Raw genomic sequence first — 25,975 nt, 5'->3', positions numbered from 1 at the left:
ATTTGCCTCACAGGGCTTTACAGCATACGACATCCCTCTGTCCTGTGGACCCTCACAGCTGATCAGGAAAAACTCCCCAAAAAAACCCTTTAACGGGGAAAAAACGGTAGAAACCTCAGGAAGAGCAACTGAGGAGGGATCCCTCTTCCAGGACGGACAGATGTGCAATAGATGTCGTACAGAACAGATCAGCATAATAAATTAACAGTAATCCGTATGACACAATGAGACAGATAGAGAGAGACAGTGACAGAGAGAGAGATGCAGGACAGATGGCAGTAGCTTACAACAACATGAAAGTAATAATATTAATTAATATTAATATTAATAATTAATATCACCTACAAGCTATTAAACATTATTCCACTCACATGACATGCAGGACAATTAATGATGGGCAAATGTGTTTGTGTGTGTGTGTGTGTGTGTGTGAATGTGTGGTGTTATATCAACACGTGTGGTTCTGGACATGAGCAGCTGCACATTTAACAGCCACACATCACAGACAGTCCGCTGAACAACGTAACGGATTGTGAATGAAATAAACTTAATTACAACATGACAGTCTTGCAGGAAACATCATTAACGTTACTCTTCGTAGTCACGTAGACGTGTGAATTACAGCGTGTCATTGCAAAGAATGCATGTAACGGGTACACTTGAGCTGTTTCTCCGCCATCTCGTTCAAATGAGCCAGATGTAGGGGGCGGGTATTTATACGTCATGGCGTTCAGCTGAAAAACTCTTCCGGATAGGAAGCTCTCGACCATCCTAGCTCTTAGCTGCTTAAAGCTTGCTGCTAGCTCCTAGTGCTAGCTCCTCGCTGCACAAATAAGAGACTTGGGATGGCCTAGAAGATGGCGGACCTCGAACGACTTCCGGTTCAAGCTAGGAGCTAGCAGTAGCACTATAAAAATAAGAGACTTGGGACGCACCCATAATATTTGGTCGACTATTAGGGAGCAGCCCTAGCTTAAAATTCTGCATATTAAAGGGCGTGGCTGCTTTGAGTGACAGGCTGTCTGCCAGGTGGCACCACAGTCTGAGTCAGATCCACCCCTCACTCCTCCACAGCTTCACCCTCTGGCCCAAGTATGGTCACTTTTGACAGTGATGACCAAAAATACCAAACACGAGGCTTCAAAACAGAAGTCCAGAAACCAGTCGGTGACATCACAGTGGTTACATTCATAGATATATATACATAGATGCTGCACCCTGGCTTGCGGGATGCGTCAATACCGCCGCCATCTTGCCTAGGTGCTCTGACCGGTTCAGACCCGTGTCAGACTCGGCAAAAATGCCACATTTTTGCTCTGCATTTGGGTGTACGAACGAAAGAACCACGCAGAAGGGAATAACATTCCACAGGTAAGAAGTTGTTTTACAATATTTTACTGTTATGAACATGTTTAATGAGATATATATCTCAAAAAGTGATCCTTCTTTTAAGCTAATCAAGTAAAGTAACTGTCCTGATCTGGTCCTAATGCCAAATTAAGCTAATGCTATGTCACACAACTTAAAGAAAAAAGGTTAACCTTTATATAATAACGTTATTACTTATAAAATTTTGATGCTTTGCCAAACAGCTATGTCGGTGTATGTGTTATTCCAAATTGTCAACTGTTTCATGGCACCAACGTGACATAACGCAGCATAACGTTAGTAACGTTAGTACTTAACTTGTGGCCTGAATTGTAACTAAAAATTATGTGGAACTGCGTTTTTCTGACACACTCATTTTGTGTGTAGTTTCCCAAAAACACAGATAGGAGACGGGCATGGGTAGCAGCAGTGAGGAGAAAGGACTTTGTCCCAGTGACTCCTCAGTCATCTGCAGCTGTCACTTCAGACCTGAGGACTTCGACAGGACTGGGCAGACTCCTAAAAATAATACTAGCTACTGTACACTGTATTTTTTGTAAATATGACCTAATAATGTAAACAGTTCTGTGTCCAGGCTCCCATGAGCACTGTGGTGTTATACATATGAGATTAAAGCAAAATTTTGTGTAAACATGCAGCTCTAAGTCATTTATTTTCACTTGTACAAAACCAACATTTGTTAATCAGAATCTACACTGCAGCTCGGCACAACCCTGCTGATAAACTATTTTTTGCACATTGTGTGAAATTTGAATAAACATTTATAATCAAAATTAATAATTAAATGACATCATGGTGGGCATTGTACATCTAGTAAGAAAAAGAATATTTATTACATGGGAAAAGTTTAGTTTAAATGTGTTGTAGAACTATTACTGTTACTTTATCTAGATCAAATATTTTGGTATGAACAACTGCATTTTTTATTTAACCAAGTATCCTGTATCATAACTACATGTCTGACAATTGTAACAAACCAAACCGCATGAAAATCGGTTGAGAATTCAGCGAGTAATGATGATTTTAATCATAAATAATCTCCTGCCTCAATAGACGTACATGCATTAGGCAGCGCGGCTCCACCTGGGCAAGATGGCGGCCGCGTTGACGTATTGCTCCAATGAGGAGCACCGTTGAATGCGGCATCTACATATATAACTATGGGTTACATTCATTATTTTTATCCAGTCTATGGTTCTGGCCTGCAGGTTGTGGAACAGCTTGACTGGTTATTTCAAACAAGGTTGTTGTTTTTTTTACCACTTTTATGAAACTGTGAGTGAAGCAGCAGACTCACAAGACTTGTTAGAGAGAGTGGAAGCATTCAGATATTTCATTAGAGCTCAAAGAGGCACTATTCCATGAAACATTCATTTGAATATTTCATTTAATTTAAAAGCTGTGTAACTGGGAATATTAATTCAAAAACACTTTGCTTTTATAAAAGACGAGAGAGCAGCAGTGTCTCTGTGTTTCATTTCTGAATGTCGTGTCCACTATGGACACTCTATATTTCCACTCTCATCGTGGTCATTTATGGAGGAAGTCTGGAATTGCTCACTCCTCTCATTGATTTGAACCTCTTAATGGATTTCACTGGACCACCCATGATTCCACATTAATATTTCATCATCCCTCCATTTCCTGCTGATATGGCTGTCAAAACCTCAGCCCCACCACCACCGCTGCTCATGCTGCTGTCAGATTACTGCAAACACTAAGGCTGTGTGTGTTAGAGAGACTACGCTGTAACGCAGAGGAGGGGAGAGATGGAGAAAGATAATGAGAGGGAAAGGCAGATATTTTTCATAACCAAAGACCACACACCGCGGAAACTCTAAATCACCCACTGAGCCTCTAATGAGGTGAATTTAGTCCACCAGATCCTGGTTCTTCACTGCAGGGACAAGCTGGATAACACACTAACACAAAGTCGGTCAGGAAAAATCTGCGATCACAAGAAATCTTGTTGCTTAACTGTGAAAAAGAAGGCGCCACGTCGCAACACTTTGTCCTGCACCTGGGTTTTTGTAACTAGACGCCCGCTGCACTTTTCATTTCAACATGGCTGCCTCCGAAGGAAGACTGGCTGAGCAGGTTCACCTGTGCCGACTCTTCAGTGAGAGACCACGGGGACAGTCAGATATTAAAGTCTTGGAAAAACTACTGTTACCCAGGAACTTATTTTCCCTTTTCTTCCATTAACACTCATTGCCTTTTTCCTCACGCACAGAATATTGTTTGTAGGCCACCTGGCATTTCAGAGCATAATGCAACAAACAATGTGTTCTGCATAAACGCCTCTGTGCATGCTCATAGCTCATGTGCCCTCTACCGAGGCCTGAGCCACAGTGTCTGGCATAAGTATAGGCAAAGCTTTATTAAAAGCTGCCCTTCCTGTAGAGAAAACATGATGATGTGCCCTCTATGCTGTCCTTCCTGTGGAGAAAACACTACGAAGTACCCACTACAGTGCCTTTCCAGTGGAGAAAACCTGATGCATTGTCCTTTGTAGTGTCCTTACAGTTGAGAAAACATGACGATAGGTCCTCTAGGGTGTCCTTCCAGTGGAGATAATGTAGAGTGCCCTTTAGGGTATCCTTCCAGTCAAGAAAACATGATGTAGTGGCCTACAGGATGTCCCTCTAGTGGTGAAACGTGATTAAATTTCTTCTAGGGTGTCCTTCCAGTGGAGAAAACATGATGTCCTTCTCGTCAAGTAAACATGATGAAAGGTCCTACATGGCTTCCTCCAGGCAAGAAAACATGAGACAGTGCCTTCTAGTGTGTCCCTCCCAGTGTTGTGCTAGTTACTGAAAAATAGTAACTAGTTACCGTTACTAGTTACTTCATTAAAAAGTAACTCAGTAACTCAATTACTTAAACCAAAAAGTAATGCTTTGATGGTGTTCATTATGTCTTTAGTTAATGATAATGACTTTAATTGTTCTTTTATCTCAGACGTTAGGATGTTACATACCTTGACATGTTTTGGCGGAAACTTCCACCTTCCTCAGAAGTGTCACTTGGTGGTGGTTGTTATTAGATAAGCTTCATAACATGGGTCTCTCTTGTAATGCAATTTTGTGGTTTAACTCCTATCTCCATAACAGGAAACAATGTGTTGTCTTAGATGGTAAATGCTCCGACTTGTTGGTTCAGGAAAGGGGTGTGCCCCAAGGATCAACCTTGGGACCCCTTCTTTTTTCTTTATACGTTAATGATTTACCATCCATCCTCATTAACTCCTGTGCGCAACTGTATGCAGATGACACCGTCATTTACACATCGAAATCTGACTTATCTGAAGCTCAAGCCACCCTTCAATCTGACTTCAATATTCTTGAAGATTGGCTCTTGCACAACAAACTACTTCTTAACAACAACAAATCTTTCACCATGATCTTTGGCACAAATTCCAAATTGAAATCCACTGCAGGCCCTTGTGTCATATCTTGTAAAGACGGTACTCCTCTGCAGAAGGTTGATAAAATCAAATATCTTGGTGTATGGCTAGATCCCACCTTATCATTTAAAACGCACATTGATCATACTGTACGTAAGGTTAATTGTCGAATTAATATACTACATAGGTCCAGAAACTGCTTTACTCGTAGTGTCTGAAAGAAACTTGTTAATCAACTTATTCTTCCAATATTAGATTACTGTGATGTTGTTTGTATTTCTGCATCTAAATGTGTGCTAGCTCCCCTTTTCAAAGTGTATAATAGAATCTGTAGATTTATACTTGAATGTCCCTTTCATACTCATCATTGTTCAATGTACCAGACTCTTCAATTTCCATCATTACATATAAGACAACAGATTCACTGGCTGCAATTTATATTTAAATGTATTTACTTTAACTACCCCCCTTATCTTAAACAATATTTTGTCCAACTTACCTCTAATGATCAAACCAGACACTCCACTCAACCTTATTTTTCTGTTCCACGTACTAGTAAATCAATTGGTAGAAAAGCATTTATGTTTAAAGCTCCAAATGATTGGAATCACTTACCTGTGGGTATTAGATATTCTTCACCCCTAAGCTGTTTTAACAAGCCCTGTCTTTCTATTTGGAAACAACCTGTTCATGCTTTCATTGAATCTGTCACCATATCTTATTGAACAACTGTCCAAACTGTTGTTGCAACTTGTTTGAATGACTTCTGTTTGTTTGTCCTGTCTTGTTATATTATTTCCCACTGCATTGTTTGTATTTTATTTTCTTGTATTGTATTGTCTCTTATTCTGTTGTGTTGTGCTGAGTTGTGTTGTATTGTTTAAATGATGTGTGTGGGATCCCCTCCAAAACGAGTTGTGACAACTCAAGGGGTTTATCCCATGAATAAACAAACTTCAAACCAAAGTGATGTATTAGCTGGAGACAGGCTGAGACAGAGAGGCTGACGACTTTAAAGGGATAGTGCACCCAAAAATGAAAATTCAGCCATTATCTACTCACCCTGATGGCGAGGGAGGCTCAGGTGAAGTTTTAGAGTCCTCACATCCCTTGCGGAGATCGGCGGGGGGAGCGGCTAGCACACCTAATGGCTGACAGCGCCCCAGACTAACGTCCAAGAACACAAAATTGAAACCACAAAATATCTCCAACATGCTCATCCGTAGTGATCCAAGTGTCCTGAAGCCCCGACATAAAAAGTCGTTTGGAAAAACGTTATTTGAACTCTGTTTTTAGCCTCATTGTAGCCTGTAGCTCTGACTGCCTCTCTGTGCTCCGCGCTCACGTATGTGCGCTTGTGCAAGACCAGCGAAAGCATGAGCTTTGCTTACTGCACCGCAGGGAGAGACAACAGTAACCACATATCTGAGACCAAGGCCATTGTCCGCCTGAACTACGGTAGAAATGAATGACTTACTCCTCTGAAAGCCTGCCATCTGGTCCTGCGGGCCTCTACCTTTTCTTCCAGTTGATCTTGGGGGAGTAAAAAAAATGTCTCCAGAACACCACGGGTCAGTGGTGCTGGAAACTCAGGGTGATCGGTGATGCACGGTCTCTGAAGAGCAGCATGTGCACGGCCCCTAAAGCATGGGCAGGGGCACCGTGTTTCTGCATGTTAATGCGGCTAACATAAAATAAAATAAAAGGCAAAACATTTCCATCACAAAAAATTCAACTGTGGTACTAAAGTTCAAACTGAGTCATAGGGCGCTGAACCAACAGGGAAGGCTTGTTTTTTTTCCTGTAAAAAAAAAAGGCTTTATTAGCGATTAATGTGTCGGGCTATCAAAAGCTATATTCACTGAAACAGACATCCCTAAAAAACATTCAATGTTTTCATAGAAGTCCAGTGTTTCTGTAGATTGTGAACAAGAGTGCAACAGTACAAAGAGTGCTGGAATAAAAATTAAATGGGTAATGTAATAGATTTTATGCATGAAGTAGGTGGATATATGCAGTAAATGCATGTTTGCATGTTTGTATACAGTTGCTATGGGGATTGTTGTGTTAAAATGCTCATTAGCTCATAGCTGCCAAAACATAACAGGGTATAACTTAAGAGTGATTGTTGAAGAATGTGAGTGTGTGAGGGTGGGGAGAAGTACAGAGAGCCATAAGAAACCAGGTGACCAGGTGTGCTGCAGCCTGTGTCTCCACCTTATTCATAAACATCACCTGTTTCTGACAAACCATCACATTCAAGTTTAAACTTCAATGCAACCAGTTTCTCCTCGGTCTCATATACGTAACGTCTCCCCCTGATGAACTGGGAGACTCTTGTTTGCAAGCACTGAAGACTTTTGGAATTGAGAGACAAAAACAGACACTGTGTTTGAATATTTAACTTCAGCTCAACAACGTATCCTCATACAAAGGTTCATATGATATCCTACGAAATAACACCCAATAATAACGTTAAATTAGCCTGTGTCAGACTGAAGCTCCCAGAACCTTCAGTCTGACATGGCTTCCACTGAAGGTGATTTACAAGGGGGAGGGAATTTGATTTTTCCCTAACCAATCAGTAGAGATCAACGACTCACCCAGAATCTGACGTCATTAGTATCCATGCCTCGGGGGTGCCAAAAACAAGCGAGCATTGCCCGTTTAAAATGTCTCCGTCGTCGTGCACGCCCAGCTGCATCGCCGTTAAATCCAGTTTAGCAGCTTCCTTAATTTGGTCCTCCATTAACGCGAGGAGTGGCGAAATACCTCGATAGCATCGTGGTCTGTAGGATCTGTAGCGGTCGCCATTGTTGCTATCCTCACCAATTACCCACCGGCGTACAGCTTGACATCAGCATGGCACTGATTGGCTAATCGCTAGACCCGCCCCCACCCCCGGCGTTCATTGGTCCGTCCATCGTTTGGACCAGATAAATCTCAAATTCATTGAAGTATGCCAGACCAGTAATGCAAGCCTACTCAGTTGAGTGGGCGGGGTCTATGGTCTGGAACCAGGCTAACGTTAAATACTTAGTGTACAGTTATGGACTCAACATAAAATAGGCAAAATAAGTTGTTTGGTCTCTTTCATGAAATGTTAGAAATGTAAGTAAATCTGTGAGTGGATTAGTGGTTGATAATAAAAACCTAGACCAGATTCATGATTGTGCATCTGTCTGTCTGTCTGTCTGTCTATCTGTCTGTCTGTCTGTCTGTATATCTGTCTGTCTGTCTGTCTAGATATATAAAATCCCTCTCTAACCGGGGTTTGATTCCCAACTAGAGGGGGGCAACACATATCCAGTCTGGACCCTGAGGAAAGGTTCTTAATGCTGCTAACCTGCCTCAGGATGAGTGAAACCACAAACGCAAGAGTCATACCAGCTTAAGTCCTTTTTGAAACTGGAAAAGATCAAATTTTGTGTGCGTGGCTCAGCTGAGAAGTTCTACAAACACTGGCAGCCTCTTATCTCCCACTTTGAAACAATGCGATTTATTTCAGTCGTCTAGAGTATGGGAAGTATGACCGGAGAAAGATAACTGTCGATCATTTGGGGTATGTAGTTTGTGCACACAGTGACATGCATATTGTGTATTTATTGTGTAGTATTTGTGGAGATGTAACAGTGTTGGTACACATATGTTGGATTGTAATCTTGTAAGGTTGTAAGGTTAGGTTGGCATGATGATCTTGGATATTACCAGCTGACTTTTAATTATTTATTGATTTATTATTATCATTATTTACTTCTTCATTTTTTCATCTGTTTCTTTATTTATTTCAATTAGTCGCACACCTACTTTGTGTCTATGTATGTTATTTTGTAACAGTGGGCATTTGTGGTAGTGCTCTGGAGTGGTTTAGGTCTTATCTGGCAGACAGAACTATGTGTGTAAGCATTGGTGGCTCTGAGTCCTGCTCTGCTCCTGTGTCGTATGGGGTTCCACAGGGTTCAATTTGAGGGCCCCTGCTTTTCTCACTGTATTTATTGCCTCTGGGTTCCATCCTTAGAAAGCACGGTATTTCTTTCCATTGTTATGCTGATGATAGTCAGATATTTGTGCCACTGAAGAAGAAAGATGCTTTCTCGCTTAAATCACTTCTGTTGACTTGGGCCCCTTGGCACTATATGTGAAGCCAACAGTTTCAAACTTGGGTTTTAAGATGGACAGAGATTTTAAATTGGATTGGCAAATTGGTGCAGTGGTTAAGTCCAGCTTTTCCATCTTAGGCAGCTGGCAAAGGTTAAGCACTTTCTAGCTCAACAGCACTTTGAAACTGTAATCCATGCCTTCATCACGTCTCGGCTGGATTACGGTAACGTGCTTTATTTTGGAGTCAGCCAGTCCTCCCTCGCACGTCTCTAGTTGGTTCAAAATGCTGCTGCTCATCTCTTAACTTGAGCACGCAAGAGGGAGCACATAACTCCCATTGTGGCTTCCCTCCACTGGCTGCCTGTGCACTGTCGCGTTCATTTTAAGATTCTTTTATTTGTTTTTAAATCTTTAAATGGTCTCGCCCCACCTTACTTCTCTGAGCTGCTCCAGCCCTACGCTCCTGCTCGACGACTCAGGTCAGCTGATCAGCTGTACCGAGGTCCAAGCGGAAGCTCAGAGGGGATAGAGCTTATTCTGTTGCTGCTCCCAAACTTTGGAACGACCTACCTTTGCACATCAGACAAGCCCCCCTCACTGTCCATTTTTAAAACTCGTCTTATAGCCATTTTTATTCCTTGGCTTTCAACTCAGCTCGAGACTCTGCTCTTGTTTTAGTGTTTTTATTATTTGTTTTATGTCTTAAGTTTTTATGTTTATGTACAGCACTTTGTTTCGGCTGTTGTTGTTTTCAAAGTGCTCTATAAATAAAGCTGAGTTGAGTTGAGTTATCTTTTGTTTGTTGATTTTATTTATTTATCATTACTTTGCTCATATGAGCTGGGAGACGATCTTTGGGGGGCTGGGTGGTGGTGGGGATTGGAGGGTAAAAGGATTAATATTTCTGTTTTTAAAAAAAAACATGACACTGTGCTACTGTGCCTGTACATATGCAAAATGTTGAATAAAATTTGGTCAAAAAAAGCAAAGAAAAAAGAAAAAGAAAGCGTCATACCGGCTTGGATGTCGCCTCAATCAACAAGGTCTGTGTAAGATGTTGAGGAACCAGGTGACATGAGGAGAAATGGGCAACTGGAACTTTAACTGGTTGGTGTTCTATTTGAAACCTCAAAGCCTGCATTTATGCGAGCTCCAGGTAGAGACAGTGCTGATACTACCTTTCCTAGCACATTCACCATACTCTATTTCACACGCTACATAGCATAACTCCAATATAAGCTAAAGTTAAAGGAGACAGATAAACTCACAGGATCAGCAAACACACTCACCCTGCCGCATGGTCTCAAACAAAAGGGATTCAAATAGGCCACTCCCACACTTAAATAACCTTCCTCTTCCTGGATTTCCTCCTGAAAGGAAGTGGATCTCTCCACCTGATCTCAAGGACTTATGTACTCTGCTTAGTAGTTCTGCTACTAAGTGCTAAGTACTAAGTACTAAGTGCTAAGTACTAAGTACTAAGTGCTCCCCACACCAACCCAATAACCTCCTTTACCTTACTTACCCATGGCTTTCTCAGCCCAAACAGTACTGCCACCTTCAACCAAACCCCGGCTCCGTACATGCGAGCTCCAGGTAGGCCAAATATATATATATATAAAACTATTAAATAAAATAATTCATTATTTTCTATGATATTTTTGTCACATACAGGTACGCAATGATGAGTGCTGGATAACATGTATGTTAATGTTGTCTAATATCAAGTCTCTATTTGATCATGTGACAAGACGATACGATCTGGGAGCTAGTTTGGGCACAAAATCTGTTGAGACTGACGAGCTGAGCGCATCTACAAGTCCAGGCAAAATCTTCACTGGAAAAACAGCGTCAAGTCGCTACAGAACACGCACGTTTGGTGGCTAAAGAGCCGCTGGAAACTCAGCAATGACTCGCTATAACACAACCTGTTGTCTGCAGTTTGGCAGACGTCTTGCTTAGGTGTCACGACATCCACCATCTCCTCCACCTCCAGATGACAAAGCCAGCTCATACACTATGTCACTTTAGAAACGCTGATATTATAGGTATGAAATGTGCAAATGTAACATATTGGTGGTTTGCAGAAACGTACAGTACAACATTATTTTCTTGTGACTGCATTAAAATTACTTCCACACATTATTCTATGACACCCATTTCCTATACATACTGTCCATCTCCAACAATATTTCTTGTCATCCTTTTCCCTCGATGTTCCATGGTTCTCCCTTCCCAAATTATTCCTGGGATTTTACTAAATTATATTTCAACTTCTTGACTACATTCACCCTGCATTCAAACTATTTTTAAAACTGTTGCAACAACCTGCTGAACAACATATCCATCAATGACTCAATACTTTGGAATGAAACACACCCCTGTGTAACATGTGAAGCAAAAGCATTCAGCAGAGGAGGTGCAACAAAGCTCAAACTCTCACCTGACTCACCTGACACAAACCAGGAAACACTTTGTTATTCTTCCTCACTGCAGAGAGACACAGACTGAAGAACAGACGATCAGATTCACCTTCAGACCAAACTAACAACTTCCTCTGAGTGAGTTCAGCTAAAACTCCAACACTGCTGCTTCAACCTGCTGATACTCCACACACTGAAGGTGAGTTTGACTAAAAACACCACTCAAAGTCAAAGTACATTTCAGTCAAGTTAGTAGAGGAGGAAGGGGAGCCATGACTGACTGTACTTTCTGTCTGCTGTGTTTTCAGCTTCACTCAGAGACTAAATGGCTTCCAGATCAGAGGAGGATCTCTGCTGTCCGGTCTGTCAGGACGTCTTTAGAGATCCTGTTGTTCTGTCATGTAGCCACAGCTTCTGTAAAGACTGTCTGCAGAACTGTTGGAGACAGAGACAAGCATGTGAGTGTCCAGTTTGTAAGAGAAGATCTTCAAAGGTTGAACCACCTGTTAGTCTGGTGTTAAAGAACCTGTGTGAGGCCTTCTTATTGGAGAGAGATCAGAGAGCTTCAGAGGCTCTCTGCAGTCTGCACTCTGAGAAGCTCAGACTCTTCTGTCTGGACCATCAGCAGCCAGTGTGTGTCGTCTGCAGAGATTCAGAAAAACACACCAAGCACAGATTCAGACCCATCGATGAAGCTGCACGACAACACAAGAAGGAAGTTGAGGAAACTCTGGAGCCCTTAAAGGAGAAGTTAAAGGTTTGTGAACAAGTTAAAGTGAAGTGTGAACAAACAGCACAACACATGAAGGTCCAGGCCCGACGCACAGAGAGGCAGATTAAGGAGCAGTTTAAGAAGCTTCACCAGTTTCTAGAAGAGGAAGAGGAGGCCAGGATGGCTGCACTGAGGGAGGAAGAGGAGCAGAAGAGTCAGGTGATGAAGGAGAAGATGGAGGCTCTGAGCAGAGAGATAGCAGCTCTTTCAGACACAGTCAGAGCCACAGAGGACGAGCTGAGAGCTGAAGACGTCTCATTCCTGCTCAACTACAAGGCTGCAGTGGACAGAGTCCAGCAGCGCCCCCTGCTGGATGATCCACAGCTGCTTTCAGGAGCTCTGATAGACGAGGCCAAACACCTGGGCAACCTGACCTTCAATATCTGGAACAAGATGAAGGACATGGTCTCCTACACTCCTCTGATCCTGGATCCAAACACTGCTAGTCCATATCTCATCCTGTCTGAAGATCTGACCAGTGTGAGACCAGGACAGAGACAGCAGCTTCCTGATAATCCAGAGAGGTTTGATTCTTACTACTCTGTCCTGGGCTCTGAGGGCTTTAACTCAGGGACTCACAGCTGGCATGTCGAGGTTGGAGACAGTACAGTCTGGTTTCTGGGTGTGTTAGCAGAGTCTGTCCAGAGGAAGGGACGCATAAAGTCTGGATTATGGGGAATAAGGTTTGTTGAAGGTAAATACTCAGCACAGTCACCATCAGCTCCACTCACTGATCTCAAAGTGAAGAAGAAGCTCCAGAGGATCAGAGTGAATCTGGACTGGAACAGAGGAAAGCTGTCGTTCTCTGATCCTGATACTAACACACACATACACACCTTCACACACACTTTCACTGAGAGGATGTTTCCATACTTTAGGACTGCTGCTAAACTGAAGATATTACCACTGAAGGTGTGTGTGACAGTGGGACAGAGCAGTTAGAGATAAAGAGGATGATTATATTTATGATGTTTATTTCTTAAAGAGAAAAGTCACTCTCCTCTTAAACTGGGAATAAAAAATAACAGCACAGTGTCAAAGTGACGTATTAGCTGGAGACACAGGCTGAGACAGAGAGGCTGACGACTTTAACATGAAAACATCTTTTTAATTGAAGTGATATTCTTTAATGTTTCCAGACTGAGTCATATCAGACATCTGACAAACTGAAACTTATTGTGACTTTACGTCATACTGTGTAACTCCTGTTAGCAGAGACAGAAATATACTCACTATAATCCATAAGTGATGATGAGAAGTGACGGCATGACTTCAGATTCAAATCTTCATTTTCAGCAGGTAAACTGCGTCTGGAGTCTTTTTTTAATGTCATGTGATTTGAGGAACTTCCTGCAGGACTTTTTTACTGATGCTTTAGCGCCCTCTGCTGATCAAAGTGTGTTCAACTCAACAGGATTAAACTGTTTCATATCAATAACTTCATTAATATTTTTACATTAAATCCACTCCAATCATAGCATCATTGTGGCTACTTATATTGTTAATATAGTGTTATGATTCAACATTATGCTTAATTAAAATCATTTTGTATATACTAATCCATATATAAATGCATATTCCAAATATACTGTAACTACTGTGTAACTTTGATTTGGATTATCAGAAAACAGCACTGTTGGTTTTACATTACATCACATTTATGAACTTTACTGTGTTTAGCTTTATAGTGATGATCTGTTGTAAATATTGGTTTCACGTGGGATTTAAACCTTGTTCTCCTGGGTCAAAGTTTGTGTTGTTTGTCTCTTCCACCACTACCAGCCACCCTGTATGTAGATTTTATCACTCTATATCCTACTATGATCACGGCCTCTGCTTCTTTTCTTTAGTTTGGCAGCACGGCATTTTGCAAATAAGCCTGATATTAGAAGGTGGAATTGTTGTATCTGTGGTCTGATGCAGCAGAGCTGTAACAGGTACAGTGAGGCAGGGATGGGCAGTATTTCTATTACTTGTATTTAAAATACGCATTTCAGTTACATTTGATTATTTTGTAATTTGTATTTGATAAGGCCAATAAAAAGTAAATGTAATTTGTAACAAAATACTTTTGAGTGGAGGACTTTTGTATTTAAAATACTCAAAGTACTTTCTCCACGAATCAAAAAAAAACAAAAATAATAGGCTACACATTCTTATAACATTGGATGTAGCAATATTTTTTACTTTTTTTTTCATATATATTTTTATCTATATGTTTTTTTAAACTTGGGCCCTTCAGTGACCTAGTGGTCTGTTTTACTGGACTGTGCATAACATAGGAAATTGTACGGAAAGTCGAGCCTGCACTATCACCTGCGTAGCAGTGAGTAAGGGATAGATTTGTAGGATGTATATTATTCTGCATAAATGTATTGGTATTTCTGTATATAGGCACTGGCTGTAGTCTCAAGCTGAGATATAGTACTTTGTAGTATTTCTACTTTATTTCCTCTCTTTGTGTATTATTGTTTGCTCATATGTAAGTAGGTTTTGTTATAATATTATTGCATTGAAATTTTGAAGGTTTTAACTTTATACCATGGTTGATACATATTCTTCAGTTTCATGATTGATGTAATTGTATTGTTTTTGTATACTATGATATGTTTTCTGTTTGAGTCTTGCTTAGAGAGAACAAATGAAATTGGTCATGTGACCAGCAAGCATTTAAACACACCTGTGAACGCTCAGGTCAGACCTGAGGTGAACCTGATGACGCTGAACGCTGAACGCGTTGTTCCCTCAAATAAAGTAAAGTCTATGTCAGTGTGCGGAGGATTTGTTTGTCAAGCTGATGACACACGTTCCTGCTGCCTACCAGCACCTGACTACCTGTGGCTGCGCAAGGAGATTTCATTGATTCCATAGGAAATTGTATGTTGTTGTGGTTGATGTTTGGGATGAGTATGCTGCAAATGAATTGCCTCACGTGGGATCAATAAAGTTGTCTGAATCTAAATCAGAATCAATAAATAATATTTTAGGGTAGCCTACATGTCCCTAGATTTTTTTTTCTCTTTTTCATTTAAAAAAGTTGAACACAGGGCTCCAAAGGCTGCAAGTTAGACAGCAAACAAGTTAACTAGCTACAGTAGCTACAGTATCTTGCTGCTGTTTAGCTGGTGGACAGTTCACAGCACAGTTAGACTAGACTTGCCAGGTCACGTGAAGATATCTTTCCTTTCTTCAGTAAATATCAGTTTGTGATAAATACAGAAAAGTTGATGGTGTTAGTGCAGGGCTACCCAGAGCTTTACATCTGTCCCACGGACGATAGGCCGACACACTCATAAACAGCTCCTGGAAGAAGATCGGCTCTGCACTCAGAAGCAACCTGCAGCCACGCTCTTGAAAGCTGGCACAGAAAAGGCAATGACCTCACATTTTCCAAGCAGTTAAAGATGCGGCATGTGCACGGCCCCTAAAGCGTGGGCAGGGGGCACCATGTTTCTGCGTGTTAACGCGGCTAACAGAGAATAAAATAAAAGCAAAACACAAAAAATTCAACTGTGGTACTAAAGTTCAAACTGAGTCATAGGGCGCTGAACCAACAGGGAAGGCTTGTTTTTTTTCCTGTAAAAAAAAGGGTTTATTAGCGATTAATGTGTCGGGCTATCAAAAGCTAAATTCACTGAAACAGACATCCCTAAAAAACATTCAGCGTTTTCATAGAAGTCCAGTGTTTCTGTAGATTGTGAACAAGAATGCAACAGTACAAAGAGTGCTGGAATAAAAATTAAATGGGTAATGTAATAGATTTTATGCATGAAGTAGGTGGATATATGCAGTAAATGCATGTTTTCATGTTTGTATACAGTTGCTATGGGGATTGTTGTGTTAAAATGCTCATTAGCTCATAGCTGCCAAAACATAACAGGGTATAACCTAAGAGTGACTGTTGAAGAATGTGAGTGTGTGAAGATGGGGAGAAGTACAGAGAGCCATAAGAAACCAGGTGACCAGGTGTGCTGCAGCCTGTGTCGCCACCTTATTGATAAACATCATCTGTTTCTGACAAACCATCACGTTCAAGTTTAAACTTCAATGCAAACAGTTTGTCCTCGGTCTCATGTACGTGATGTCGCCCCTGATGAACTGGGAGACTCTTGTTTGCAAGCACTGAAGACTTTTTTGGATTGAGAGACAAAAACAGACACTGTGTTTGAATATTTAACTTCAGCTCAACAACGTATCCTCATACAAAGGTTCATATGATATCCTACGAAATAACACCCAATAATAACGTTAAATACTTAGTGTACAGTTATGGACTCAACATAAAAATAGGCAAAATGAGTTGTTTGGTCTCTTTCATGAAATGTTAGAAATGTAAGTAAATCTGTGAGTGGATTAGTGGTTGATAATAAAAACCTAGACCAGATTCATGATTGTGCATCTGTCTGTCTGTCTGTCTGTCTGTCTAGATATATAAAATCCCCCTCTAACCGGGGTTTGATTCCCAGTTAGAGGGGGGTAACACATATCCAGTCTGGACCCTGAGGAAAGGTTCTTAATGCTGCTAACCTGCCTCAGGATGAGTGAAACCACAAACGCAAGAGTCATACCGGTTTACGTCATTTTTGAAACTGGAAAAGATCAAATTTTGTGTGCGTGGCTCAGCTGAGAAGTTCTACAAACACTGGCAGCCTCTTATCTCCCACTTTGAAACAATGCGATTTATTTCAGTCGTCTAGAGTACGGGAAGTATGACCGGAGAAAGATAACTGTCGATCATTTGGGGTATGTAGTTTGTGCACACAGTGACATGCATATTGTGTATTTATTGTGTAGTATTTGTGGAGATGTAACAGTGTTGGTACACACATGTTGGATTGTGATCTTGTAAGGTTGTAAGGTTAGGTTGGCATGATGATCTTGGATATTACCAGCTGACTTTTAATTATTTATTGATTTATTATTTTTATTATTTACTTCTTCATTTTTTCATCTGTTTCTTTATTTATTTCAATTAGTCGCACACCTACTTTGTGTCTATGTATGTTATTTTGTAACAGTGGGCATTTGTGGTAGTGCTCTGGAGTGGTTTAGGTCTTATCTGGCAGACAGAACTATGTGTGTAAGCATTGGTGGCTCTGAGTCCTGCTCTGCTCCTGTGTCGTATGGGGTTCCACAGGGTTCAATTTGAGGGCCCCTGCTTTTCTCACTGTATTTATTGCCTCTGGGTTCCATCCTTAGAAAGCACGGTATTTCTTTCCATTGTTATGCTGACGATAGTCAGATATTTGTGCCACTGAAGAAGAAAGATGCTTTCTCGCTTAAATCACTTCTGTTGACTTGGGCCCCTTGGCACTATATGTGAAGCCAACAGTTTCAAACTTGGGTTTTAAGATGGACAGAGATTTTAAATTGGATTGGCAAATTGGTGCAGTGGTTAAGTCCAGCTTTTCCATCTTAGGCAGCTGGCAAAGGTTAAGCACTTTCTAGCTCAACAGCACTTTGAAACTGTAATCCATGCCTTCATCACGTCTCGGCTGGATTACGGTAACGTGCTTTATTTTAGAGTCAGCCAGTCCTCCCTCGCACGTCTCCAGTTGGTTCAAAATGCTGCTGCTCATCTCTTAACTTGAGCACGCAAGAGGGAGCACATAACTCCCATTGTGGCTTCCCTCCACTGGCTGCCTGTGCACTTTCGAGTTCATTTTAAGATTCTTTTATTTGTTTTTAAATCTTTAAATGGTCTCGCCCCACCTTACTTCTATGAGATGCTCCAGCCCTACGCTCCTGCTCGACGACTCAGGTCAGCTGATCAGCTGTACCGAGGTCCAAGCGGAAGCTCAGAGGGGATAGAGCTTATTCTGTTGCTGCTCCCAAACTTTGGAACGACCTACCTTTGCACATCAGACAAGCCCCCCTCACAGTCCATTTTTAAAACTCGTCTTAAAACCATTTTTATTCCTTGGCTTTCAACTCAGCTCGAGACTCTGCTCTTGTTTTAGTGTTTTTATTATTTGTTTTATCTCTTAAGTTTTTATGTTTATGTACAGCACTTTGTTTCGGCTGTTGTTGTTTTCAAAGTGCTCTATAAATAAAGCTGAGTTGAGTTGAGTTATCTTTTGTTTGTTGATTTTATTTATTTATCATTACTTTGCTCATATGAGCTGGGAGAGGATCTTTGGGGGGCTGGGTGGTGGTGGGGATTGGAGGGTAAAAGGATTAATATTTCTGTTTTTAAAAAAAAACATGACACTGTGCTACTGTGCCTGTACATATGCAAAATGTTGAATAAAATTTGGTCAAAAAAAGCAAAGAAAAAAGAAAAAGAAAGCGTCATACCGGCTTGGATGTCGCCTCAATCAACAAGGTCTGTGTAAGGTGACATGAGGTGACATGAGGAGAAATGGGCAACTGGAACTTTAACTGGTTGGTGTTCTATTTGAAACCTCAAAGCCTGCATTTATGCGAGCTCCAGGTAGAGACAGTGCTGATACTACCTTTCCTAGCACATTCACCATACTCTATTTCACACGCTACATAGCATAACTCCAATATAAGCTAAAGTTAAAGGAGACAGATAAACTCACAGGATCAGCAAACACACTCACCCTGCCGCATGGTCTCAAACAAAAGGGATTCAAATAGGCCACTCCCACACTTAAATAACCTTCCTCTCCCTGGATTTCCTCCTGAAAGGAAGTGGATCTCTCCACCTGATCTCAAGGACTTATGTACTCTGCTTAGTAGTTCTGCTACTAAGTGCTAAGTACTAAGTACTAAGTGCTAAGTACTAAGTACTAAGTGCTCCCCACACCAACCCAATAACCTCCTTTACCTTACTTACGCATGGCTTTCTCAGCCCAAACAGTACTGCCACCTTCAACCAAACCCCGGCTCCATACATGCGAGCTCCAGGTAGGCCAAATATATATATAAAACTATTAAATAAAATAATTCATTATTTTCTATGATATTTTTGTCACATACAGGTACGCAATGATGAGTGCTGGATAACATGTATGTTAATGTTGTCTAATATCAAGTCTCTATTTGATCATGTGACAAGACGAGACGATCCGGGAGCTAGTTTGGGCACAAAATCTGTTGAGACTGACGAGCTAAGCGCATCTACAAGTCCAGGCAAAATCTTCACTGGAAAAACAGCATCAAGTCGCTACAGAACACGCACGTTTGGTGGCTAAAGAGCCGCTGGAAACTCAGCAATGACTCGCTATAACACAACCTGTTGTCTGCAGTTTGGCAGACGTCTTGCTTAGGTGTCATGACATCCACCATCTCCTCCACCTCCAGATGACAAAGCCAGCTCATACACTACGTCACTTTAGAAACGCTGATATTATAGGTATGAAATGTGCAAATGTAACATATTGGTGGTTTGCAGAAACGTACAGTACAACATTATTTTCTTGTGACTGCATTAAAATTACTTCCACACATTATTCTATGACACCCATTTCCTATACATACTGTCCATCTCCAACAATATTTCTTGTCATCCTTTCCCCTCGATGTTCCATGGTTCTCCCTTCCCAAATTATTCCTGGGATTTTACTAAATTATATTTCAACTTCTTTACTACATTCACCCTGCATTCAAACTATTTTTAAAACTGTTGCAACAACCTGCTGAACAACATATCCATCAATGACTCAATACTTTGGAATGAAACACACCCCTGTGTAACATGTGAAGCAAAAGCATTCAGCAGAGGAGGTGCAACAAAGCTCAAACTCTCACCTGACTCACCTGACACAAACCAGGAAACACTTTGATATTCTTCCTCACTGCAGAGAGACACACAGACTGAAGAACAGACGATCAGATTCACCTTCAGACCAAACTAACAACTTCCTCTGAGTGAGTTCAGCTAAAACTCCAACACTGCTGCTTCAACCTGCTGACACTCCACACACTGAAGGTGAGTTTGACTAAAAACACCACTCAAAGTCAAAGTACATTTCAGTCAAGTTAGTAGAGGAGGGAGGGGAACCATGACTGACTGTACTTTCTGTCTGCTGTGTTTTCAGCTTCACTCAGAGACTAAATGGCTTCCAGATCAGAGGAGGATCTCTGCTGTCCGGTCTGTCAGGACGTCTTTAGACATCCTGTTGTTCTGTCATGTAGCCACAGCTTCTGTAAAGACTGTCTGCAGAACTGGTGGAGACAGAGACAAGAACGTGAGTGTCCAGTTTGTAAGAGAAGGTCCTCAAAGGATTACCCACCTTGTAACCTGGTGTTGAAGAACCTGTGTGAGGCCTTCTTATTGGAGAGAGATCAGAGAGCTTCAGAGGCTCTCTGCAGTCTGCACTCTGAGAAACTCAAACTCTTCTGTCTGGACCATCAGCAGCCAGTGTGTGTCATCTGCAGAGATTCAGAAAAACACACCAAGCACAGATTCAGACCCATCGATGAAGCTGCACGACAACACAAGAAGGAAGTTGAGGAAACTCTGGAGCCCTTAAAGGAGAAGTTAAAGGTTTGTGAACAAGTTAAAGTGAAGTGTGAACAAACAGCACAACACATGAAGGTCCAGGCCCGACGCACAGAGAGGCAGATTAAGGAGCAGTTTAAGAAGCTTCACCAGTTTCTGGAAGAGGAAGAGGAGGCCAGGATGGCTGCACTGAGGGAGGAAGAGGAGCAGAAGAGTCAGATGATGAAGGAGAAGATGGAGGCTCTGAGCAGAGAGATAGCAGCTCTTTCAGACACAGTCAGAGCCACAGAGGACGAGCTGAGAGCTGAAGACGTCTCATTCCTGCTCAACTACAAGGCTGCAGTGGACAGAGTCCAGCAGCGCCCCCTGCTGGATGATCCACAGCTGCTCTCAGGAGCTCTGATAGACGAGGCCAAACACCTGGGCAACCTGACCTTCAACATCTGGAACAAGATGAAGGACATGGTCTCCTACACTCCTCTGATTCTGGACCCAAACACTGCTCATCCAAACCTCATCCTGTCTGAAGATCTGACCAGTGTGAGACCAGGACAGAGACAGCAGCTTCCTGATAATCCAGAGAGGTTTGATGACTTTCCCTGTGTCCTGGGCTCTGAGGGCTTTAACTCAGGGACTCACAGCTGGGATGTCGAGGTTGGAGACAGTACAGGCTGGTTTCTGGGTGTGTTAGCAGAGTCTGTCCAGAGGAAGGGAGACATAAAGTCTGGATTATGGAGAATAGGGTTCCATGAAGATAAATACTCAGCACTGTCACTACCAGCTCAACCCACTGATCTCAAAGTGCAGAAGAAGCTCCAGAGGATCAGAGTGAATCTGGACTGGAACAGAGGAAAGCTGTCGTTCTCTGATCCTGATACTAACACACACATACACACCTTCACACACACTTTCACTGAGAGGGTGTTTCCATTCATTAGCTCTGCTGCTAAAGTGAAGATATTACCACTGAAGGTCTGTGTGACAGTGGAACAGAGCAGTCAGAGATAAAGAGGAAGATGCAGAAAAATTGGTCCACGCTTTTGTTACCTCAAGGCTGGATTACTGTAACTCTCTATTATCAGGTAGCTCTAGTAAGTCCTTAAAAACTCTCCAGCTAATTCAGAATGCAGCAGCACGTGTACTAACAGGAACTAAGAAACGAGATCATATTTCTCCTGTTTTAGCTTCTCTGCACTGGCTCCCCGTAAAATCCAGAATTGAATTTAAAATCCTACTGTTAACTTATAAAGCTCTAAATGGTCAAGCTCCGTCATATCTTAGAGAGCTCATAGTGCCATATTATCCCACCAGAACACTGCGCTCTGAGAACGCAGGGTTACTCGTGGTCCCTAAAGTCTCCAAAAGTAGATCAGGAGCCAGAGCCTTCAGCTATCAGGCTCCTCTCCTGTGGAATCATCTTCCTGTTACGGTCCGGGAGGCAGACACCGTCTCCACATTTAAGACTAGACTTAAGACTTTCCTCTTTGATAAAGCTTATAGTTAGGGCTGGCTCAGGCTTGTCCTGTACCAGCCCCTAGTTAGGCTGACTTAGGCCTAGTCTGCCGGAGGACCCCCCTATAATACACCGGGCACCTTGGTCCTGCCAGATGCCTCCTGCTGCTGCTGCCATCATTAGTCATTAGTCATACTTCTACTGTTATTATACACATATGACTATTGTCACACATGTATACTGCCAGATATTAATACATACTTTCAACATATTGTACCACAGTAGCCAGAACTATAATATTATTACTTTCAATAATGTTGTTGTAAGCTACTGTCATTACCTGCATCTCTCTCTCTCTCTCTCTCTCTCTCTCTCTCTCTGTCTCTCTCTCTGTCTCATTGTGTCATGCGGATTACTGTTAATTTATTATGCTGATCTGTTCTGTACGACATCTATCGCACGTCTGTCCGTCCTGGAAGAGGGATCCCTCCTCAGTTGCTCTTCCTGAGGTTTCTACCGTTTTTTTTCCCCGTTAAAGGTTTTTTTGGGGAGTTTTTCCTGATCCGCTGTGAGGGTCATAAGGACAGAGGGATGTCGTATGCTGTAAAGCCCTGTGAGGCAAATTGTGATTTGTGATATTGGGCTTTATAAATAAAATTGAATGATTGATTGATTATATTTATGATGTTTATTTCTTAAAGAGAAAAGTCACTCTCCTCTTAAACTGGGAATAAAAAATAACAGCACAGTGTCAAAGTGACGTATTAGCTGGAGACACAGGCTGAGACAGAGAGGCTGACGACTTTAACATGAAAACATCTTTTTAATTGAAGTGATATTCTTTAATGTTTCCAGACTGAGTCATATCAGACATCTGACAAACTGAAACTTATTGTGACTTTACGTCATACTGTGTAACTCCTGTTAGCAGAGACAGAAATATACTCACTATAATCCATAAGTGATGATGAGAAGTGACGGCATGACTTTAGATTCAAATCTTCATTTTCAGCAGGTAAACTGCGTCTGGAGTCTTTTTTTAATGTCATGTGATTTGAGGAACTTCCTGCAGGACTTTTTACTGGTGCTTTAGCGCCCTCTGCTGATCAAAGTGCATTTGTTATTTGTATATATATATTTTCTGCTCATAACTGTTCTTGTCCAAAGAAAAATTAACCTCCTGAGACCAATAATGCTTCTTTTCTTAACACAATAATAATATTAATGTTATTAGTATTAGTAATTGTAGTGTAAGAATTAGTCCCTAATCCAGTAAAAGTGATATACTGCATAAATTGATCAAGAAAAAGTCATATAACCATCATATAACCATGTTTTATGCATAAGTTCTTATAACACTGAGTGAGATGCATCTATATGTGTTAAAACACTGTCATACATAACAAAGTATTCATAATATGAGTTCACATTGTATCCATACTAAAAAGAACACACATAACCTATCACACATACACCCAAATGTTTGTATTACTTGATGCACATTAAAGGATTATATTGCATGAAGGCACAAGGGACTTATAGAAATAGTCCCCGAGTTCCATATGTTTTTTAAAAATAGTGTAAACCTGAGTTCCAACCTAATGGTGGGAGAGTCTGGGGATTCACAGGCCGGTGGAAAAAAAGATACACCATTAAAACATGCCTGGGCATGTTCGGGCATGTCTGGACAAAGTCAAAAAGGCCGGCCACCAATAGGTTTGGGCTCAGGTAGGAAGGGCTAAAGAAAGAAGGTGGAGATTCTCTTGAATCTTCACCAGCATAAAAGGGACAGCTCAGAAAGTGAAACTTCAGTCCTGCTCCGGAGCCTGACTCGATGAGTTGTATGTGTTAAAGCTTGTGAACACATTAAACTCGATTGCATCGGACTCTGCCTGTCTCCAGTGTTTCTTTGAGTAGTACTTAGCTGAATCCAAAGTACCAGATTGACATCAACGGGAAACAGAGAAGTCAAGTGGAGGACAAGGTCGGGAGCCTACAGGCCCGCTTCCAGCTGATTTTAATTCATTAAAGATTCTCCTGAAAATGTTTCTTTGCATTTGTCTGTTTTACAGTCTGTCATTATAACTGGCTGAGGATGGAGGGAGCGGTGACTGATGACAACACTGTGGTGAAAAGAGAAACTGATAATAAGTGTCATTCTGAAAAAAATGTGAAATAAAAAAAAAATATTTTGGCGATTGGGCTGATATTCCTTTCACATATTATTCCATGACATGTTTCCCTTTCCTGCAGTATTCCAAGCTACACTTTCACTGCAACATTTTGTGGTTCATTTTACAAATAATATTCAATGCCACCTATTTACTGTACATACTGCCACTCTCTAACAATACTCCTCTTTACCCTTTCCCTTGCTATTTCATGGTCCTCTATTCCCAGAATATTCGCAGGATTTTACTGACTCATATTTTAACTCCTCCACTTCATTCAGCCTTCATCTAAACTACTTTTGAACTGTTGCATCAGTCTGCTGCGCACTATCAGTCTTTATATTAGATTATTGTAATGCTCTTTTTACCTGTTTAAACCAAACCACTTTGAACCGGCTCCAAATTGTCCAAAATGCAGCTGCTCGGCTTTTAATCAGTAGTAACAAGAGATCACATATCACACCAATTTTATCCTCTCTGCACTGGCTACTGATCAAATTCCGCATTAATTTTAAAATTTTGGTTTTAACTTTTAGTGCTTCACATGGTCAGATGCCACAGTACATTGCCCACCTCCTTCTCCCGTCTTGCCAAATCTGACTCTTAGGTCCTCTGACCAGATTTTACTCACCATCCCTAGGACCCATTTTAAAACCCGAGGCGTGCTTTTCAAGCTGTTGCTCCCAAACTCTGGAACGCTCTCCCCTTCTCTCTGAGATCCACAGATTCCTGTACTATTTTTATGAAGCAACTTCAAACATTTTTATTCAGACAGGCCTTTGGCTGACTGATTGAATGTTTTTACCTCCTTTTGTTGCTTCTTATGGGTTTGTTTTATTTGTGACCATTTTTTTAAAATTGTATTTTCATTGTATTATTGTCTGTGTTTTTGCTTTTATTGTGAAGCACTTTGTGATTTTATATCTGTGAAAGATGCTATATAAATAAACTTTACTTACTTACTTATATCCAGCAATAAATCAGTACTTTGGAATGGGGCTGGGTGGTGGTGGTGGGGATTGGAGGGTAAAAGGATTAATATTTCTGTTTTGTTAAAAAAAAACATGACACTGTGCTACTGTGCCTGTACATATGCAAATTGTTGAATAAATTTTGGTAAAAAAAAAAAAAAAAAAAAGCAACAACGTCCGCGTGTTGAGGAACCAGGTGACATGAGGAGAAATGGGCAACTGGAACTTTAACTGGCCGGTGTCCTATTTGAAACCTCAAAGCTGTTAATGTTGCATCTTATACATATATGTACATTTCCAGCACTAATTATATAAGGAAACACTCTGCAACAAACTGGGAGCTTTAAGAAACTTCAGAAGCTGCTCTCTGGTGGGAAAACAAGATGGAGGCACCTGTGGCCTGTTTGAAAGCTCTGGCTCTCATGTTGAAAAATAAACTAAATTTTGGGGACACAAATACAACAAATCAATTTTTCCACGTTGCCACAAGGGTTAGGGTTATTGTCAGTCTGTCAGACATATTTAGGCTCCATGTTTCAGCCGTGGACGCTCTCTGTCTTCTCTCCAGCTGTCTGTGGAAACATTAAATGCCTGCAGCTGCTTTCCTTTTCTTTGCCTGCGCTGCCCCCCTGTGTTCACACATGTGCTGCACTGGAGTCAGTTAGAAGTCAGAGATCAAAGAGTGAGGAACAGATGGGGGTGGACAAAATAACGTGAACACCGGTGCAGGATAATGCAATCCACTGCAACACTACAAACTGCATTCTTAAAAGAACCACAGAGTTGATTCGTCTTTCTGACAGACGTGCTTTCTGTTACGCAGCTTCTACATCAGATTGCATTATAGACAGGTGTGTGTGTGTGTGTGTGTGTGTGTGT

General features: G+C 41.4%; 2 protein-coding genes across 2 annotated transcripts; both read left to right on the top strand.

The window, feature by feature from the left end:
• The first annotated feature begins 11,390 nt into the window (after nucleotides 1–11,390).
• Nucleotides 11,391–15,082, top strand: LOC144464529 (nuclear factor 7, brain-like). Its single transcript, XM_078171946.1, has 2 exons — nucleotides 11,391–11,518; nucleotides 11,628–15,082. Exon 2 carries the CDS (start codon nucleotides 11,645–11,647, stop codon nucleotides 13,031–13,033), a length of 1,389 nt encoding a protein of 462 aa, XP_078028072.1. The 5' UTR covers nucleotides 11,391–11,518; nucleotides 11,628–11,644; the 3' UTR covers nucleotides 13,034–15,082.
• Nucleotides 15,083–19,844: 4,762 nt separating this feature from the next.
• On the top strand, nucleotides 19,845–21,816 carry LOC144464527 (nuclear factor 7, brain-like). The gene is made up of 2 exons (XM_078171941.1): nucleotides 19,845–19,988; nucleotides 20,098–21,816. The coding sequence occupies exon 2, from the start codon at nucleotides 20,115–20,117 to the stop codon at nucleotides 21,507–21,509; it is 1,395 nt and encodes a 464-aa protein (XP_078028067.1). The 5' UTR covers nucleotides 19,845–19,988; nucleotides 20,098–20,114; the 3' UTR covers nucleotides 21,510–21,816.
• Nucleotides 21,817–25,975: the final 4,159 nt, after the last annotated feature.

This window comes from Epinephelus lanceolatus, chromosome 1, assembly GCF_041903045.1.
Source record: "Epinephelus lanceolatus isolate andai-2023 chromosome 1, ASM4190304v1, whole genome shotgun sequence".
Classification (NCBI taxonomy): Eukaryota; Metazoa; Chordata; class Actinopteri; order Perciformes; family Serranidae; genus Epinephelus; species Epinephelus lanceolatus.
This window is presented reverse-complemented; position numbering and strand designations above follow the sequence as displayed.